Here is a 19540-nt window from a genome sequence, read left to right on the forward strand (position 1 = left end):
TCCGTAGGCTGGGGTGACCCCTTATAACCCTTACATAGCACATATGACCATTTGCCTTCTGGACAAAATTATATATATCACGCAAAAAAGAAATACTATTAATTTGAAAACATATTCTTCTAATTACAAACATAAATTTCTCTTGGCACACAATACATGAGTAGCAAATTATCACAACGAAATGAACATAGCAGTTTTATAGTGATAAGATTGTACAGACGTCATTTAAACATTTCGATTAAATGCTTCGATGAGTCAGGATCCTTCAGGCAATCAAGTTAAGAGAAATGGAATTTACCTAAAGCATATTTTGTATGAGTCAGGGTCAATAAACAAATAATAAATTATTATTAGTTATACGTACTTAGAAATTATAATATAATATTCATATCTAATATTTTTATAACATTGTTTTCTGTACTAGGGGTATCCTCTGGATATGCGGGTTATTATTTAAGAGTTAAAATAATTTTATTTTATCAAGGCAAAAAGCATTGTTAAGGGATCATGGACGAACCTGCTACTTTCCCAAGTTAGTCGGCAGAAACTTTGAGCTTGTTACTTTAAATGTTTTAATAGTTCCAAGCAGGAGAATACTGGAGAGCCTCATCAATTTTGGAATAATTTAAAGAACAGATCCATATTTATGATGAGTACCAAAAAAAATACTGTATACATTTTGATAAGAACGAATGTATGGTGTCTCCACGAATATATATAAAAAAATCATGATGTCGTTCATATTTGTGGTGACCATAGACATCAACTTTCAGATAACAAAATGATTGTTGCATTTCAATCAATTAGCCTGCAAATCAACGGTTTAGCAAATTGTTTAAACATTTAATAATAAATATATTTAATAATATATTATCTATAAAGATATGAAAGTAATATTATTAAATACCAATACCACTATTGCTACATAACTTATTAATTATTTAAATAAATTACTTAAATCTTCTGGTATACAATTAAGCACATTCTATTCTATTCTAACAATAGTCAATTAAAAAAATACATATTAAAATTATTTAACAACAAAGACAGAAAAAATCAAACTGCGTAGAGTTAATCAGTCAGTGACGCTTATATTGTATTATTAAAATAGGGATGTAATAAAGCCGCGTGTGGTGATAAAAATAAATAATCATTACAACACAATAATATTGATAATAACGATAGCGTTTCGTTTTCGAAAAAGAAATACCTAATAAGGTAATATTCATAATGATGGATTCATTCATTAATTGCAGTATTCATTCATCAATTTACACAATAACATACAATTTTACCGGTAGGGCTTCGTGCTAGTTGGTCTGGGTATCACCACCTCTTCAGTTGTTTTATCACCAAACATGAATCTATTTTTTATGCCTACTTAATATTACGTGGTACGTTTGTAATCAGAAAAACTAATATTTAAGATGACCTTAAACGAAATTAGCAAAATACTTAAAATAAGCATCGTATTAAAATACTCTGAAAACATTAAAAATATTTGACACATTCCATCGGCTAAGCATAAAAAACTGATTGAAATTAATAATGTCAAATAAAACATCTGCAGGTCATGATAGATTTTCTGGTGGGCCTTTGTGAACCAGTCTGATTTGATGCCACTTACTGTTTATTCTACCGCCAAACAACTATTTTTTTATGTTAGAGTGTTGCAAACGGGCATGAGGCCCACCTGATAGAAAGTGACTATCACCGCCCGTGGACACCAGCAACACCGGAGTTGTCCGCCTTTTGAGGAATTAATACACTCTTTTTTTTAAGGTTTCTATGTCATGTCGGTTCGGTCCCATAGAGTGGTTGTGCGAGGCAGGAAATGCCTTAAAAATGCCGCAGTTATGGATTTCCATACATTGAGGAGGTGAGGATGAAATTTAGAAATCTGTATTGCTGCGTTTTGGTTTAAAGGGTGAGTAATTCAGTCTTGGCAGATAATTAATTAATATAAATATAATAAAATATCGTAAATATTTCGGAGATTTAAAAAAAAATATTTAACATTATTCGTCTTTTTCAGTTTCTTTCTTTTAACTTACCCGTAAATCCTTGGTAATAAAATTAGATATTAAAGATGCCGGTAAAACTGGGAAATCTCTTTGTTCTCTTATCACTAAAATTGGATAAATTAAATTATCCGATGTTATTGTTTTGATTCCATCGAGTATCTTTTCGATAGTGATTATTTTGCGATAAAATTTTACAATGGTTTGAAATTTCTTGTATAAATTGTGAACGACTGATATATCGCGTTATCAGTTTTACCAAACGATACTTGTGATTAAACTGTGTGGACAATTTCATCCCGTTCAGAAATAAACATTAAGGTAAAATGTCAAAATTATGGGCTCTAAATATTAATGAAATAAATCATGTAGTTTTTTAATTGAAACAAATTTAAAAAGTAAAAGTCACCACAGATTATAATCGTGAAATATCTGATATTATTATTATGCCACATTAACTGTAATAATTAAATATTTAATTGGAAGGATATATAAGTGACTTACAGAATGGCCTAAGTGAATTAGCCGTTTATATTCCCTTAAATTTATTTTCTTCTTTTATATTGTTTATGAATTAATCAATGTAAACCTCATGTTATCCATATTATTATTGCAATAGATTATATTGATGATAAGCGAGGTTGAATAATCGTTTTCATGGTGAATTTTTGATGATTTATATACTTAGTAATTTAATTTGACTGCCTCGTTGGTCTAGTGGATATATGTAAGGTAGCAGACTCGGAGGTCTTGGGTTCAATTCCCAGGTCGGGCCAATTGGGTTATTGGGTTTTTCTGTCAGAAAATTCTCAGTAGCAGCCCGGAGTTTGGAAATTGAAAGTGTGTGCCTCGGAAAGCACGTAAGGCCGTTGGTCCTGCGCCTGAACTCTTTCCGGTCGTGTCGGATTGCCGTCCCATCGGATTATAAGAATTAGGGAATAGAGAGTGCACCTGTGTTTGCCCACACACTTGTGCGCTATAATATCTCCTGCAAGCTAATCTCTCTTGAGATTGGCCACCGTGGCCAAAATCGGTCTGGAGGGTATTATTAATTTATTTTCACATTGGCTGATAACTGCTGCAGATATCAATATGTTATTATTGAGTTTCTCTGCAATTCTTCGTCACACAAGTGCTAATTTTACTTGTAAAATTATAATCAAAACTCGAAAGCTTGTGAGAACATAGCACGTACATTTATTTAATTATTATATTGATATTTTATTTGTATTAGTATTTGATATATAAAAATATTTATCATAATCCACACTTCTGATGATGCAAGAGCTGACGCATATCGAGCTCAAAGGATTTAACTCTAAGCCTAACTCATCGAGCTATAGCATCTTGCGTAAAATGTTACAATTCTAATGCATAACAGTATACGCTCACAATTCTATTCCGATCCAACTTCGGCCGAACTTTAACTGGATGTTGGTTTTAGTATAATAGAAAAACAGTAAAACGATTTTATAATATGACAATCTGTTATAAGAATTGGCCTTCGAAATGCCAAAAGTATTTTTATATAAAACTTATATTACCATTGCTCTATAATTTTTTTTATTAATTTTGTAATCATTTATAAATCTTGCATATATGTATGTACTCGTTTTGTATGAATTCATATCATTACAATAAATAAACGAAACCAAAACCATACTGATATTCAATTAATTATTCTAGAAGATCAATTATATCATATCCATTATCATATCAGATGCTGTGGCAGATCTTGTCAATAGCTGGTCTCGTGGTGTCTGTCTCTAGTCACGGTCGTGTGGCGTTCCCACCCTCGAGGGCTTCTATGTGGCGTAATGGGTACCCTACACCACACAACTACGATGACACTGGCCTATTTTGTGGAGGCTTCGATCGTCAATACTCAATAAATGGTGGAAAGTAAGTGTTCTTTATGCAATTATTATGACGTTGAAATTTCTGAAATAACTTCTAATTTTCTTTTTCCTTTAATAATTGCTACAAAAATTATATGTTATATCAAACCAACATTATGTTCTGCATGTAATATTTATAATTGACTAATATTTATATCACATTTTAGGTGCGGCATTTGCGGAGACGCGTTTGACTTAAAAGAACCGAGACCTCATGAAATTGGTGGCAAATATGGCTTAGGTATTATTGTCGCTGAGTACGAAGCCGGTCAAGTGTTCGAAGCAACCGTTGAAATCACCGCTTACCATCGTGGCTACTGGTACTTCAAGATTTGCCCTGACCCGAACACAAACGAACAGTCCTGTTTCGATCAATACCTGCTTGAACTAGAAGATGGAGGAACAAAATACTACCCTCCCAGTGTAGGCAAATTTGCAGTGAACTACCGACTACCTAAAGACTTAGTTTGCGACCATTGTGTCCTCCAGTGGAGATATGTAGCTGGTAACAATTGGGGCGTCTGCCCAAATGGTACTTCGGGACTAGGTTGTGGAAACCAGGAAACGTTTGGCGCTTGTTCTGATATTAAAATCACAACACCTATAGTTGTGGGCGAGGTGGGCCCGATACCTGTGGAATTGGACGATCAATCTTAAATAAACTGCTGCAAAGACATCTTTACAATATCAGTATATTCGTTAAGTCATGGAACTTTTAGGAACATTTCATCTAGTAAAATTTTATATTCATTCATACCAATTCAACCATTCAAGTAAAAATACAGCGTGAGATTTTATGTTCACTTCATTATTTATATAAAATAGTGAACTATTTTAGTTAGCCTTGTCTCGATTTTATAACAGATGAAACTAGACTAGACTAGACTTTTAAAGGTATATGCTATTGTTTGTTATTTATTTTTTTATTTTTTTCATTATTTATGGATAATATTAAAGTGTAAAAAGTTATTTAACGTTATTTATTTATTTGTTTAAATTACAATTCAGAAATTGCATTTATTTTACAGTCATTGAAAGTTTCATGATAAAGCGCGGCGATCTTTGAAGCGACTGTTACAGTAAATAAAATAAAAGTAATGTACACGCACCTCGTTTTTGATTGCCCGATAACATAATCCTTTTATTGTTTCCAAAAAGATTGATGCAATTAAATTATTCATTTAATCTACATTTATTGCTGGGGAGTTAAGTTTTATAATTTCCTTTATTTAATTTATTGCAAAGATAACATGTGTCATAATGTATAAAGATTCATAATTTGGTTTATTTATTCATTTAGAAAATTACAAGTATACAATTGCAATCAGTTGGTTAAGTCCCACTGCTGGATAAATGCCGGTTTTGGTGTAGTTGGTGGTAGCGTTGTTCGTCCCGTCTGGGTTGCTCCCCTTTATCACATAGTCTATATCAAATGGCAATACTAAAAAGTGTTCCGGTTTGAGTGGGTGAGCCAGTGTGAATGTGTGCGAGTGTTATGTCCCTTGTGCCTTTAGTTACACTTAACTAAAGGCACAAGGGACATAACGTAACGAGACGTAAGATTCCAAATTTCTTAATATCAATTGAGTTTCCTCTTAAAACTGACAGAAATAAGATGCAACTCCTCTCGGGTTTTAAGTTTTGAAAATATTTTTTAAACAATATATATGACGAATATTCAAATAATATTTCGATTATTAACAAAGAATATTTCGAATCCCTTAATGCAGCATAAAATTGTACAGCGGTATACTTACACAATGCTTTGTCTCTTTCTTTCGAATGTCAATTTACTGATGATGAAAAGAGAGAAATCAGTATGTTTATTATTTTGAATATAACATTAAGCTATAATAGACATACATTTGGTCAATATTAAACACGATTCAGTATCGAAGCCTTAAAAATTGAAAGATTATTACGATTTTGTTTATTTTGTTAAAATTATGTTGTTATATAAATATCGCAGTACGTGATTTAATTTCTAAAAGTGAAAATAAATTTTAAAAGTGTGATTTACACAACTTAACAGTGTGGTTTACACAGCCTCATACAAAATTATTATTCTTATAAAATATAAAAATAATTTCAAATTATCATTCAAAAAGATAACTCCACGGCGGGGAATCGAACCCCGGTCTCCCGCGTGACAGGCGGGGATACTTACCACTATACTACCGAGGATGATGCGTGGGTAACTGAAAAACGTATTATTAACTTATTTTGTATACAGTTATAGGTATATCATACAATGTATATTTAACCCCCGGTAACCTCTCCCATTTATTTTTAAAGGTAACAATTACGTAATACCAATAAGAAATTTTCGGTCTGATTATATTGTATATAAACTTTTATTATAAATTACATAAGAAAGACTGATAAATCTTAAAGTTAAAACATTCGTGAAATTAACATATTGTTTAGATTATTGTAATAAAGAAACTGTGAAGATGTGAAAGTAAAATGACTCGAGTTTAATCATTGCATTAAATAAAAAAAAAGATTATAATCTTTTTATAACATTGAAGTCTCAATAGCGCAATGGTTTACGGGCCACCTAGTGATATATAAAAATCGCGTGTTCGATCCTGACCTCTTGGGCTATTGTTCCTATTCCTAACACAAAACTTTAATTGGAGGGATAATTTTGTATACTTATTAATTTAAAAAAAAATATGTTTGGTATAATCAATGTGTTCGTTATTCAAAAAAGTATTTAAATTTAAATTATTACTTTGTTACTGGTGGTAGAGCTTTGTGCAACCTCGTCTGGGTAGGAACCCACTCGTCAGATATTCTACCGCAAAACAGCAGTACTTGGTATTGTTGTGTTCCGGTTTGAAGGGTCAGTGAGCCACTGTAATTACAGGCACAAGGGACATAACATCTTAGTTCCCAAGGTTGGTAGCGCATTGGTGATGTAAGCGATGGTTAACATTTCTTACAATGCCAATGTCTATGGGCGTTGGTGACCACTTACCATCAGGTGGCCCATATACTCGTCCACCTTCCTATTCTATATAAAAAAAAATTTTGATACACGCCAGAAAAAAAAATTTAAAAAAGTTTAAGGTTATTCCCTTTTTAAAAGTTTAAGGTTATTCAAATACTTTCTATTTTTTAAACTCATTATAAGAATTTATTTTTATAATATATCTGTTTACTTAAAGAGCTATATGGTAATATAATATATTTATCACGATCTATTTCCTCAGTAACGTTAATTTTAATTGCTTTTGTAAGTACCGTTTCAAAAAACTGTTCTAAAATCATTAGATGTTCTTTTTTAAAGTTTTATTCTAGTCTTTATTCTGTATCGATATAACAAAATAGAAAACATTAAAAATTTATATATTATATTTAGTTGAGACAATTAATTTATTGTTATATTTGAAATTGACAATCGTTACAGATAATGTCATTAATTCGTAATAAGACGCGGTCGACATGACGTCATGAAATTGTAAGATCAATTTTAGGAGAAAGCGAGAATATTTTAAGATCGATTCAATTAGAAAGGCAGTATGAGAAAAATTCACCATCGGACTTGGCGAACAGACGTATTAACCGACGCGTAACGTGAAAACCATAGTATCGATACAATAGAGACAAAATTAAAAAATAGTGCGCTCTTATAAATCCTCACTATTTTATTTATAAACAACGTTCGAAATTCGAATTGTGGGTTATTAAAAAAAGAAACAGTATGTATTCAATTCAAAATTTAAACCGGTATCGTGTTTAAGATTATGTGTTTAAAATGAAATATTTATGTGTTTATTGTGAATTTCATTTATTTATTTGACATTTTAGTTCTCACATATTTAATTTGTTTATAAAATAAACTGATAATGGCATTTTGAAATTTATGTGTAATTTTAATTTTTATTATGGAATCGTAATTTTACAAGGTGAGTGAGAAGCAATAATTTTTTATTACAATTTAATGAACCGTAACTTTAATAGTGTGATTTGAAAAAAATGAGATGAATTATGATCAATACAGCACTCTTTTTTATATATATTCGCTCTACATGGATATGCTTTATATTTAACTTGTAATTTCTAATTAGATTATGATCAACTTTTTTTTTTATTATCAGTAGGTATATTTACGCTAGCAACATTGGTGCAAATATTAGCCATATTTTTAATGACAATTATTTCATATATTTTCATTTCAATTAAGCTTCTTGTTTAATAAATACTACTATATTTACATGATATGAATGTCGCTTTCCTAATTGGTCAGTATGTATCAGTATGTATGTAGAAGAAACTTCAATATTTATTTATTATTTAAATAAATATTTTTATTACTTAATAAAATGAATATTAATACTATAATGACATAAAATCGATTGTTTAGCACGGCCCAATGAATGAATGAATAAAAAAGTATTACTATGTCACTAAATTCATAATTTTAATTGAAATATTTTTGTGTACCTATATTTACATAAGAATAATGCCTATACATTGAAGATTTAACATCAAGATTTTAGTGTTAATATATCAAAACAAAAATAGCGGGAATAACAAAGAAATATTATTTATCTTTTTGCTCTATATTTTTCAAAAAATATTATACAATTCTTTTAATTAGTATCTTGTAAGTACAATGACAGAATATGTTTTATGATATCGTAATTGATAATATAATTCGATAAGACAACAATATTGCCGGAAACATTCGTAAAAAGTCATAAGGTGACTATACAAATTTGATAAAATCTATTCTTGGAACTAAATATTTAATAAATTTCCTGTATATTTATTATACAATTAAAATATAACGATAAATGATGTGTAACTGTCTATAATTAAAAAAGTCATTTTTTGTGGCCGGGTTATAGATTATATAATAAAATCCAGATACAGATAACAATGTATTTTTTTAGTTTTGTTGAAACAAGTAACATTTAATTAAGTTATAATATATATTTATTATATTGTTTTGTTAACTTACTCTTAAAGTACGAATGACTGAATTGAATGAAAACATTTTTTTTTATATAGAATAGGAAGGCGGACGAGCATATGGGCCACCTGATGGTAAGTGGTCACCAACGCCCATAGACATTGGCATTGTAAGAAATATTAACCATCGCTTACATCACCAATGCGCCACCAACCTTGGGAACTAAGATGTTATGTCCCTTGTGCCTGTAATTGCACTGGCTCACTCACCCTTCAAACCGGAACACAACAATATCAAGTACTGCTGTTTTGCGGTAGAATATCTGATGAGTGGATGGTACCTACCCAGACGAGCTTGCACAAAGCTCTACCACCAGAAAACATGAATTATTGAAAATTAAACCTATTAAATAATTAAATTATTTATTAAACGCGGTAATACAGTGGACGGGACGACAGTGGTACGGTGTAGCGTACGGTGGAGCGATGGTGCAATATACTGTTTATATAAAAGTGTAAAGCTTATATAAAAAATTATTAATAATAAACGTGCGTTTTGATTTTGTGCGTTAAGAATTAGTATTCGTAGTAGTAGTATTTCGCGTATCGTAGATAGATTTCACGGTAAATAAATAATATAACTTTCCACAAGACTCCACATTCCGAGCCGTCTTGTATTAACTTTTTCAAAATTGAACTTGAAAATAACAAAGCTTTACATTGTTTTGTATTTAATAATAATAAACGTCAAATAAACCATTTTTTTTTTATTTTAAAAAAAAAACCAAAAATCAGTAATCGATACTATACCTATAACAATAAAGTTTCAATAATTAAAATGCTACGTTATTATTCTAACTATGGTGTTTCGAAGTTGATAGGCCCTACTTGAATCAAATAGGAAATAAACATATTTTTTTATTCTACTTAAAGAAGAAATAAATATTTAATCATCTTATATAATATTTATCAATAGTTTTATAATAGTTTTTACTTATGTTAAAACTTGTCGCGGTATTTTCTTTCTTTATTTTTTTGAAATAATAACAAATATACGAATTTGTAGCTGCCATCCCGCCCGTCTGACCATACAATTAAGTAATCAAATCAACGTATCAGTTACCACTTTCTCTAACAGGAAACGGTCACTAGATTTACACTACATGACTTAAAATTACTAAATGTACTTTAGCTTTCTTTATCGCAATTTTTATTGCAAACAAAACACGCGCCTCATTAGCAAATCAAATACGCACATTTAAAGGATAATACGAATCCATCACGTATTTATCATCTACATTATAGAAAATATTCACGTTTTAAACACAAGTATATTTTACTTTCTTTAAAATATTATAATTAAAACATTTTCGTTTGTTGAATCAAATTTATGCATACTTTTGTCTTAGACTTAATCTACTCAAAAACCAGACAAAAAGTGGAGCCCTTTTAGAAAAAAAAAACAACAAACAGCACCAGCACAGGGTCTACCTTTTTTTTTGTATTCGATTTCGTATCTCTCAGTCACGAAGGCGGGGTCTTTAAGCTCGTATTCTATATAGAGCTAACTGAGTTTATCAATCAATCTTTTTCCTTGAACATGGAGATATTGTTCAAACTAAAAAGTTCATGATGAGAAACAAAATATAAACAAAACAAGATAAAGATTTACACGAAAGTCGTTCTCAACGAATGCTTTGGTTAAAAATAAAATTATATTAAACACATTCAATGCAGCTTAAAACATTTTAGTAAGAAAACCAGTAATAATATTGACTATACTTTTTATGTAACGGGCCAAAGTCAGCACCTGCAGAGTCACCTGCATTGTCCGGACAAAGAACACATTGCTAATTAAGTAGCTAGTTAGGTAATTAAGTAATTCTACTTATTGTAATCTCCCATTCCGCTTTGTAAAGGCCGGGTGGGTTACTCATAAATTATTTCACTGTCAGACATCAGACAATTTGTATTATTATGCTATGTGTGATAAGCAAGCTAGTACTATTATGGGCACAAGGGATATTTTATCTTAGATCCATGGCTCGTGGCACATTTATAGTGTAACTAATGGTTTGTAAAAGTCTAATGGCTATGTGCCTGTATAATATACAATAATATATAAATAAAAACTGTTAGGATTATGTCAAATCAGTAAAAAGTATTTAATTGTCTATGGTTTTATCTCAATGTCTTTGATAAGTACGCCAGAAGGCTACATGTCTATGCCGGTTACCTCTCTCATAGTTAATACATAGGTACATATATAGTGAATTGTTAGTTAAGTAGACAAAAGATACATATTGGTAATAATAAAAAACGAAGCTTATCTCGGCAATATCCGATCTTTGTTGAATAATAACTTACATGCGGCGTTGTCAATACATGTCGAATGCTTCCAAAATATCTCAAATAAAATGAACAATATTTAATGTTGATTTTTTTATTTGTACCTTATACTAATTCCGCCAACTCCATACCATTCATCCAATCGCAATGAAACTCTGTACAGTTATCGTTGGTAATTGCAATCGACGTACAATAGCGTCGCGCATGAATCGAATCGGATGGATCACCAGATCCGCTTAACAAAAAAATTAATTAGCTTACAAAAATTCATCCTACCACAAAACTTAATAAGCGAGACACCAGTGCTCTACTGTGTCTTAGCACTGGTGTTGGACAGAAGAAAGTTAGTTGCTAGTTGTCAGTTGATCATAATTGAGCTCCTGCTGTGGAACGGCGGATAAGTGTTATCGTTTGAATTTAAGTTAACTAGACCGTTCAGATGTTTCGTGTTTTAAAGTAATGCGATTTTGTCATATTATTAGTTTGACAATGATAACGTGAAAAGAAAGGAGTTTCGACATCTGATACAATATAAAAGACGCTTACGGGTACATTAACCTCATTGTGCTTAGTTTGAATCTCTGACATATATTATACGGTGTTATTAAATTGATAAAAAAGGTTCATGACCGCATATCGTACACAACGGCGCTTGTCTGACGTAGTCGCATAACTACCTTCTGCGTCGCGTTACAACTTTCGACAAACATTTGTGCTTGGTACATATCTTCTTAAATCTCGTTGCAATCTTCTAGAAGTTTTAACCAGTTAAAATTTATTATTAATAATATTGTTCAGCCAGATTTATGAACGAACAATGAGTATTGACTTCGTTTGTCCAGGGTGACAACTGACAGTGAAATGCGAAAGTGTTTTGTGTGAAGCGCAAGCTTTATCAAAGTAAGTATTATGATAACCATTGATACATATATTCATTTTACAAAGAAAAAAATAACGAGCAACAACATACATTTACTATGATACCGCCGTTTCTAAGATTAATATGGCAATTAAATCATTAATTAAAATGAAATCAGTGAAATTTAAGTACTTTCATTACCTTGTCATGTACTTAAGGCTAGTGTTGTAGTATTTTCTCACTTCAAGCTTGTTTATGGTGGTGTAATAAAGAATTTCTTTTTTCTTATGTATTTCAACTTTTTAAAATATATATAATATATTATTTTTTATATATAATAAATATTTTTTTAAATATAATCTTTAGATTCATATTTTACAATTAAAACAAAGACTTGTCATTTCTTGGATATTGTTAAATCAAGAATGCTTATCCAAAACGCCTTAGGAACCTTAAATGCTGGTTAGTGTCTCATAATAACAAAATAGCTGTCGAACCAACTTTCAGTAGAAAACTTGTTTTATATCTCACTTATCAGATAGTGAGCCAGTGTAACTGCAGGCACAAGGGACATAACATTCATTCCCAAGGTTGATGGCGCATTGGCGATGTAAGGAATGGTTGTTATTTCTTACCATTGCCATTATCTATAGGCGATGACCACTTAGCATCAGGTGACCTTAATTGCCCGTCCACCTACCTATAACATAATAAAAAGTTAATATTTTTTTCAGTGCCGCTGTCCTTAGCGTTGGTGACCATTAACCATCAGAGGGCCCGAATGCCCGACCGGATACCTAATTTATAAAAAATACAATCTTTCTAAGTATCCATGTGTTGAATCGAGTTTAAATGCTTTAATCAAGAAAAAAATCAGCAATTTCATATGTTTTTGAGATTTATTTATTTGGATCTCCAACAGTTGTACATAACACACATTCAAATCACTTTATACATATATTTTTACATACTTAAAACTAACTATGCACAACCAATAACAGAAGAACAAATCATTCACAAACAGAATTACAAAATATACAAATCAAAAATAGAATAAAAACAGAAAATAAAAATATTTAAATAAAGAACAAAAAACAAAAACAGAAACAAAAGGTAGTAACTAATTAAATTTTTAAACAAATTAACAGTTCATACTAAAAGAAACATCACATTTTTTCATGAACGATGAGAGCCCGTCACAACCAATGTCCAGTGTTACTGTGTTTTTTACACAATAATTATATTCTCTAAGTTTCGTTCGAGTGCGGTCAATTTTAAAGAACGGGCATGGGTTGCGAGGAAGTCTTCTAGGAACATTAATATTAAATCTACTCAACAGTCTATCGTCATCGATTTTTTCATTAAATACTTTATAAAGCAATTTCATGTCTAGTAGAGATCTTCAAATCTCTAGTGGCGTCATTTAAAAAAAATCTAGTTTGTTTTTATAGGACTCTCGCTGATTTGAAGCTTTAAAACGAAATACCAAATGTTTGAAGAGTCTCTTTGGAACACGTTCTATTCTCTCGATATGGATCTTGTAAGCGGGGGACCATACTTGACAACAACATTCAAGTTTACTTCGTATCAAGCTATTGTACAATTGTAGGATTGTTGATGACTTTTTGAAATCCTTAGACTGTCTTAAGATAAATCCAAGTAGTTTAAAAGAACCTGTTACTATTGAATTGATGTGCTTATCAAATCTTAGCTGATTGTCAAATATGACACCCAGGTCTCGAATACAATTAGTTTCTTTTAAATGTTTGCCCGAAATATTATATGAACTTAACAATGGATTCCCTTTTCTGGTAAATTTTATAAAATTACATTTACTTGGATTGAGCACCATGTGATTAATTCTACACCATTGGACTAGTCTATCTAAATTATCTTGAAGAACAGCAATATCAGATTCTTTTTTTATAACTTTTGCTATTTTTAAATCGTCTGCAAACAGATAAACCCGACAATATTTCATGATATTTGTATTACCATTTATGAATATAATGAAAAACAAGGGCCCTAAATTTGAACCGTGTGGAACACCGGAAGTAGCATGGAAAGGGTCAGAGCACTCCCCGTAGTGATAGAAAATAGACAGACCAGCTTTATAACGTCAATAAAAGAAAGAAAAGTACGATACAAAGCCAGTACCTATATATTTTTTGAATGAAATGAAAATTTAAATCTCAACTCTTAAGATCTCTAGAAAATCGTTTCTCAACCTTTGAGGTACCGCAACCCCTTAATATTATATCACTATTAAAGTAGCTCAAAGCCAACCGTTACATGAATAATTGATGAAACGGTTATTAATGATTGGTGAATGGATGACTTTTAGTTTATTTTGATTGGTTGGTTTTATAACAGATAAAAATAGTTGTAAATAGTTCATTCAATAAGAGTATCTTTCTATTACGGCTTATAATTTTCTTTACAAATAGAGATTGATAGCTTAAACATATAATTAATAATTATATCGGTATCGATTGGTAAATTAATTAAATAATTATAAAAAAAGGAAAATAACTATTTAAAAAAAAACGCCGAGTTTCTTACGCCGTTTCTTTTCAGGGATGCTTCTCGTTTTGATTTGATTATCAATAAGTAAGCGTAATGCATTTTGATTTGATTTTTGATTTTGAATAAAGTATAGTCTAAGACCACCGCGTGATGGATACGTTATTGTTACATAATCGAAATACAATTATTGTATTTAATTATCCAATAAAGAAACACTGTTCTACTGTATTACCTATCAAAATATAGCCCCAAAAATATATACTTAATTCAATTATTTTTTAACAAATATTTGTTATTGAAATGTTATATAATCACATATTATAACATTTTAAAGAGAATTATACAGAGATTTTAAAAGTTTGGGCTGCCACTTCTCATTGGGTCGCAACCTCTCATAATACCTCTCATTATTTACAAAATGCACACTGATTTAGGATATAAATGTAACTGAAGTATAAAAAATCATACACATCACGCCACAGAGGTGAACGACTTTAGAGAGACAAACAATTTTATACAAAAAAAAAAAAACAAACCTATCCATTTGTAGGAATTTTTTCGACTTACTCTAAAAAAAAAATTATTTTGTGTTTTTTTTTTTTGTTTCAGATGCTGTGTCACTTTCTGGTCATTGTATCGGTATTAGTGTCAGTGGCAGGTCACGGTAGAGTGTTAGAGCCGCCATCTAGAGCCTCTATGTGGCGTTATGGTTTCCAAACTAAGCCCAACTACGATGACGATGGATTGAACTGTGGAGGATTCTATCGTCAATATAATATTAATCGCGGAAAGTAGGTATTCTGACTTTGGCATTATTCTCTTGATTAATTTGAAACTTTTATTTTAATGTTTTTTTGGCTTAGTAATTGTAAGTCTTTCTTTCTTTCGGAAGCATAATTTTTTATTTAAACAATTGTTTTATAACTAGATGTGGTATTTGTGGTGACCCTTACGACATGAAGAAACCGAGAACTCACGAAATTGGTGGCACATACGGCCAGGGTATAATCGTGGCTCAGTTCAGAGCTGGTCAGGTGTTCACAGCAATAGTTGAAATAACAGCCTTTCACCGCGGCTACTGGTATTTCAAGATATGTCCTAATTCTAATAGAAATGACCAATCGTGTTTCGACAAATATCCAGTGGAACTTAAAAGTGGAGGATTTAAATATTATCCACCTAAGTCAGGATTACATAAGGTCGATTATCGCTTACCTGAGGGGTTGTTTTGTGATCATTGCGTTTTACAATGGAGATATGTTGCTGGTAACAACTGGGGTTCCTGTGGCAATGGGACAGGAGCACTGGGTTGTGGGAATCAGGAAACCTTCGGCGCTTGTTCCGATATATCTATCAGTGCGCCGAATTATATACAAAATGGACCATTTCCAGTCCATTTGGCATATTTAAATGATGTCGATAAAGGTGAGTGAATGTTCATTTTCAGTTAGTTTTGTATTATAAGTCATTCAAGCAGTTTCGAATAAAAATGGCGGAAATGTTATAGATTTTACAATATAATAATACCTTTTTGCAAATATTTTAGTATTTTTTCAAGCTATTTTTGAAAATCAATAATGTTGTAATATAGAATCCCAGCTTTATAAAATCTTTCAAACTGTCTCTTTTTATGGAAAAACGTAATATTATACCACGATGATTAATTTAATGAGATTCCTTATGTATTAGTCTAATCTAGTATTTTCACTTAAGGTTTATGTATGACACTAGTGTCAAGCCGCGTGTTATGAGGGGAGATGAAGTGTTAGGTACCTGTTTTATGTACCCCTGGCATGTGTATGCAAAACTTTATGATCGCTTGAATAGTTAAAACGTGAAATCCTAACCAACTCACTTTCACATTTGTAATATTAGTAAGGATTATATAATCTATCTTTTCTGTAATTGTATATTAAAATGTTTGTCAAGGTCCGCTGACTTTGTGTTGTTTGTGTCGTTCTCCATTTCGTCCGTTATCTCGTTGCTTCAATCTTTTTATTTATTTTTTAATGGAAACATGCGATCTAATAACAATTTAGTATTTTTATTCCCAATTGTACTTGATGACGAGTTGAAACTTTGTTTTTCTGCATTTTCGTATTATCACTCTGATTACTGACATTTAAATATATGTTATAACTGAAAGACTTCCTACCATTACTCGGCCCTCAACAATCACTCGGTGTTAAGTTTTGTGTCGTCTTGGTAGGTACCACCCACTAATCGGGTATTCTAACGCTAAACTGCAATACTACTTATGTTTAAAGGAGTGAGCCAGTGTAACTACAGCCACAAGGCACATAACATAATAGGTCGGTGGCGCATTGGCTAAGTAAGGAATGGAAATATTTCTTGCGGTGCCAATGCCTATAGTGTGGTGACCACTTACCAGCAGGATATTTGCCCGTTAGCGGGCAATTCGCGGGTTCCCTATTTTATAAAAAATAATTTCAAGTCTACCTACTTATTTTACAAAAAAATAAACCGTGTCCAATTGAATGTTGTATCATTAAGATATATTTCGTGCAAACTAGCTAATGTCATAATAATATTTCTCGGTTAGGTTCGAAGAAATGCTAATTTCATTCACGAAAATATTCATAAGTAAGATTTTTGTATTGCGAAATTTAATTCTCTAAGATGAGTATTGTAAAAAGTACGTGATGAGCAAGACGATATCCTTATTAATAGAGAAATGACTGAAGAATATCCTTTTTGATGGAATATTTTGAGCGGTTGCTTTAATGTTTGTTTATGGATAGAATAAATCATTTATGGCTTGAGTTTTTGATTGCACTGCAATTGGATAATAATTTATTACTTTGACGAATAAAATATCTATCGATTATCTTTTATGTATTTTAATGGTACAATTAAAATGCTATTATGCTACCAATCATCGTCAGTCATAAAGCGAAATGCATTTTACGATTATTTCTTTATAGATATATGAACTCTTTTGTTCTTGACTATAACTTTAATTGATTTGTTCATAAGTCGTTGTTTCATTTGGTTCTAAAAATAGTAAGTATTAATATGTTATCAAGACAAATGTTGCCATGCCTGTGTTAAATATATTGCCATTAATTAAATATACAAATTTTATATATGTAACATTTATTGTAATCGTTGGCTATGTACATGTATATAAAATGACATTTTTCTATTTATTATAATGTATATACATTAAATTGTTATTTAATTACAGGTCTGCTTGATTTGCTTCGAAAAATAACGCCAAGACACGTCAAAAAGAAATCGCCAATGTCTAATAAAAATAAGAAAAATCACCGAAAACCTAGAAATAAAGATACAAAACATTCGAAACGAAAAAAGGTAAGTAAAAAACTTCCTGAAAAATGTCATCATCATCATCATCATATCAGCCGAAAGACGTCCACTGCTGGACAAAGGCCTCCCCCAAGGATTTCCACGTTGGCCGGTCTTGCGCTGCCCGCATCCAACGGCTTCCCGCGACTCGTTCTAAGTTGTCGGTCCACCTTGTAGGGGGCCTGCCCACGCTGCGTCTTCCGGTTCGTGGTCGCTACTCGAGAACCTTTCTGTCCCAGCGGCCGTCGGTTCTGGGAGGAATGTGCCCCGCCCACTGCCACTTCAATTTAGCAATTCTTCGGGCTATGTTGGTTAGTTTGGTTCGCCTGCGGATTTCAACATTTCTGATTCGATCTCGCAGAGAAACTCCGAGCATAGCCCTCTCCATTGCCCTTTAAGTGACCTTGAGCCTCTGATCCATAAGTCATCACTGGCAACACACACTGGTGGAAGACTTTCGACTTGAGACACTGCGGTATTTGGGATGAGAAGATATCGTGTAGCTTCCCGAACACTGCCCAGCCGAGTTGAATTCGACGATTGACCTCTTTCTCGAAGTTGGATCTACCTACTTGGATGGTCTGACCTGGGTAGACATAGTTGTCTACAACGTCCAGCGCAGAATTTCCAACCTTGACTTGAGTGGGTTCAACATGGATGTTCGACATGATTTACGTCTTGTCCATGTTCATTTTTAGACCCACTTGTTGGGAAACCCTGCTGAGGTCATCGAGCATAGTGCCGAGGTCTTCCAAGGTCTCAGCCATAATTACAGTGTCATCGGCAAATCGAAGATGAGTGATGTACTCGCCGTTGATATTGATGCCAAGTCCGCTGCAGTCCAGAAGCTTGAAAACATCTTCCAATGCAGCAGTAAACAGTTTCGGAGATATCACGTCTCCCTTTCTTACACCTCTCTGCAGTTGGATAGGTTTTGAGTTCTGATCCTGGAGTCGGATCGACATGGTGGCGTTCTCGTACAAGGACTTTAACACCCTTATATACCGATAATCAATTGGCACCTCTGAAGAGAATTCAGCACGGCCCAGGTTTCGATCGAATCAAAGGCTTTCTCATAGTCCACAAACGCTAAGCAAAGTGGCTGGTTATACTCCTCAGTCTTCTGTATAACTTGCCGCAGCGTATGTATGTGGTCTATGGTGCTAAAGCCTTTCCAGAATCCGGCTTGTTCGGGTGGCTGGAAGTCGTCAAGCCTTTGCTCGAGACGATCGAAAAATATGTACCTGTTTTTTTTATATTATTATTAATTTAGGCAAGCCGTTGAATTCTTGTTCAACCTTATCTGAATATCATACTTAAATTTCAAATAGGCAATTTGCAACAATAATTTTCTTGCGTTTTTATTTTTTACGGTGCGTTATTACCAGTAAGCAGAATAGGCTTGATCCCTAGGCTTAAATAAGCACATAGTGATTTCCAACAAATTTGGTAATCGTTCTGTATATATTAGCTTGTGTTACATAAAATAAGATGCATAAAAAAATCAATTTTACTAACCACGTTCTTTAAATATTTTTCAGTTCTGGCAGCCCGAGACGTGAATCACATGTGCCAATAAAGGACGCTCCACAATCATAGTTATTATTTAATATTAAAGATAGAATTAAAACACA

The 19540-nt window shown here is 32.1% G+C and overlaps 3 protein-coding genes and 1 non-coding gene across 4 annotated transcripts in view; 3 read left to right on the plus strand and 1 right to left on the minus strand.

Moving 5' to 3' along the window:
- LOC126771726 (nucleolar MIF4G domain-containing protein 1 homolog) overlaps nucleotides 1-19540 on the plus strand; it is a 40139-nt gene that overhangs the window by 1792 nt on the left and 18807 nt on the right. The gene's annotated exons all lie outside the window — the stretch shown is intronic.
- Nucleotides 2255-4641, plus strand: LOC126771786 (uncharacterized). The gene is made up of 3 exons (XM_050491886.1): nucleotides 2255-2342; nucleotides 3742-3923; nucleotides 4087-4641. The coding sequence occupies exons 2-3, from the start codon at nucleotides 3742-3744 to the stop codon at nucleotides 4574-4576; spliced, it is 672 nt and encodes a 223-aa protein (XP_050347843.1). The 5' UTR covers nucleotides 2255-2342; the 3' UTR covers nucleotides 4577-4641.
- Trnad-guc (transfer RNA aspartic acid (anticodon GUC)) lies at nucleotides 6032-6103 on the minus strand. The gene has a single exon. It is a non-coding gene; the product is annotated as a tRNA-Asp (tRNA).
- On the plus strand, nucleotides 11965-19540 carry LOC126771774 (uncharacterized). The gene is made up of 5 exons (XM_050491870.1): nucleotides 11965-12091; nucleotides 15186-15367; nucleotides 15505-16001; nucleotides 17785-17912; nucleotides 19448-19540. Exons 2-5 carry the CDS (start codon nucleotides 15186-15188, stop codon nucleotides 19466-19468), a joined length of 828 nt encoding a protein of 275 aa, XP_050347827.1. The 5' UTR covers nucleotides 11965-12091; the 3' UTR covers nucleotides 19469-19540.

Source organism: Nymphalis io, chromosome 11, assembly GCF_905147045.1.
Source record: "Nymphalis io chromosome 11, ilAglIoxx1.1, whole genome shotgun sequence".
Taxonomy (NCBI): domain Eukaryota; kingdom Metazoa; phylum Arthropoda; class Insecta; order Lepidoptera; family Nymphalidae; genus Nymphalis; species Nymphalis io.

Excerpts from the sequence above, each read along its gene's own strand:
- LOC126771774 (XM_050491870.1), top strand. The coding sequence starts at position 15,186 with ATGCTGTGTCACTTTCTGGTCATTGTATCGGTATTAGTGTCAGTGGCA. Across the intron at positions 15,368-15,504 it reads TATAATATTAATCGCGGAAA|ATGTGGTATTTGTGGTGACC; the intron begins GTAGGTATTCTG and ends TTTTATAACTAG. Across the intron at positions 17,913-19,447 it reads AACATTCGAAACGAAAAAAG|TTCTGGCAGCCCGAGACGTG; the intron begins GTAAGTAAAAAA and ends AATATTTTTCAG.
- LOC126771786 (XM_050491886.1), top strand. The coding sequence starts at position 3,742 with ATGCTGTGGCAGATCTTGTCAATAGCTGGTCTCGTGGTGTCTGTCTCT. Across the intron at positions 3,924-4,086 it reads TACTCAATAAATGGTGGAAA|GTGCGGCATTTGCGGAGACG; the intron begins GTAAGTGTTCTT and ends ATCACATTTTAG.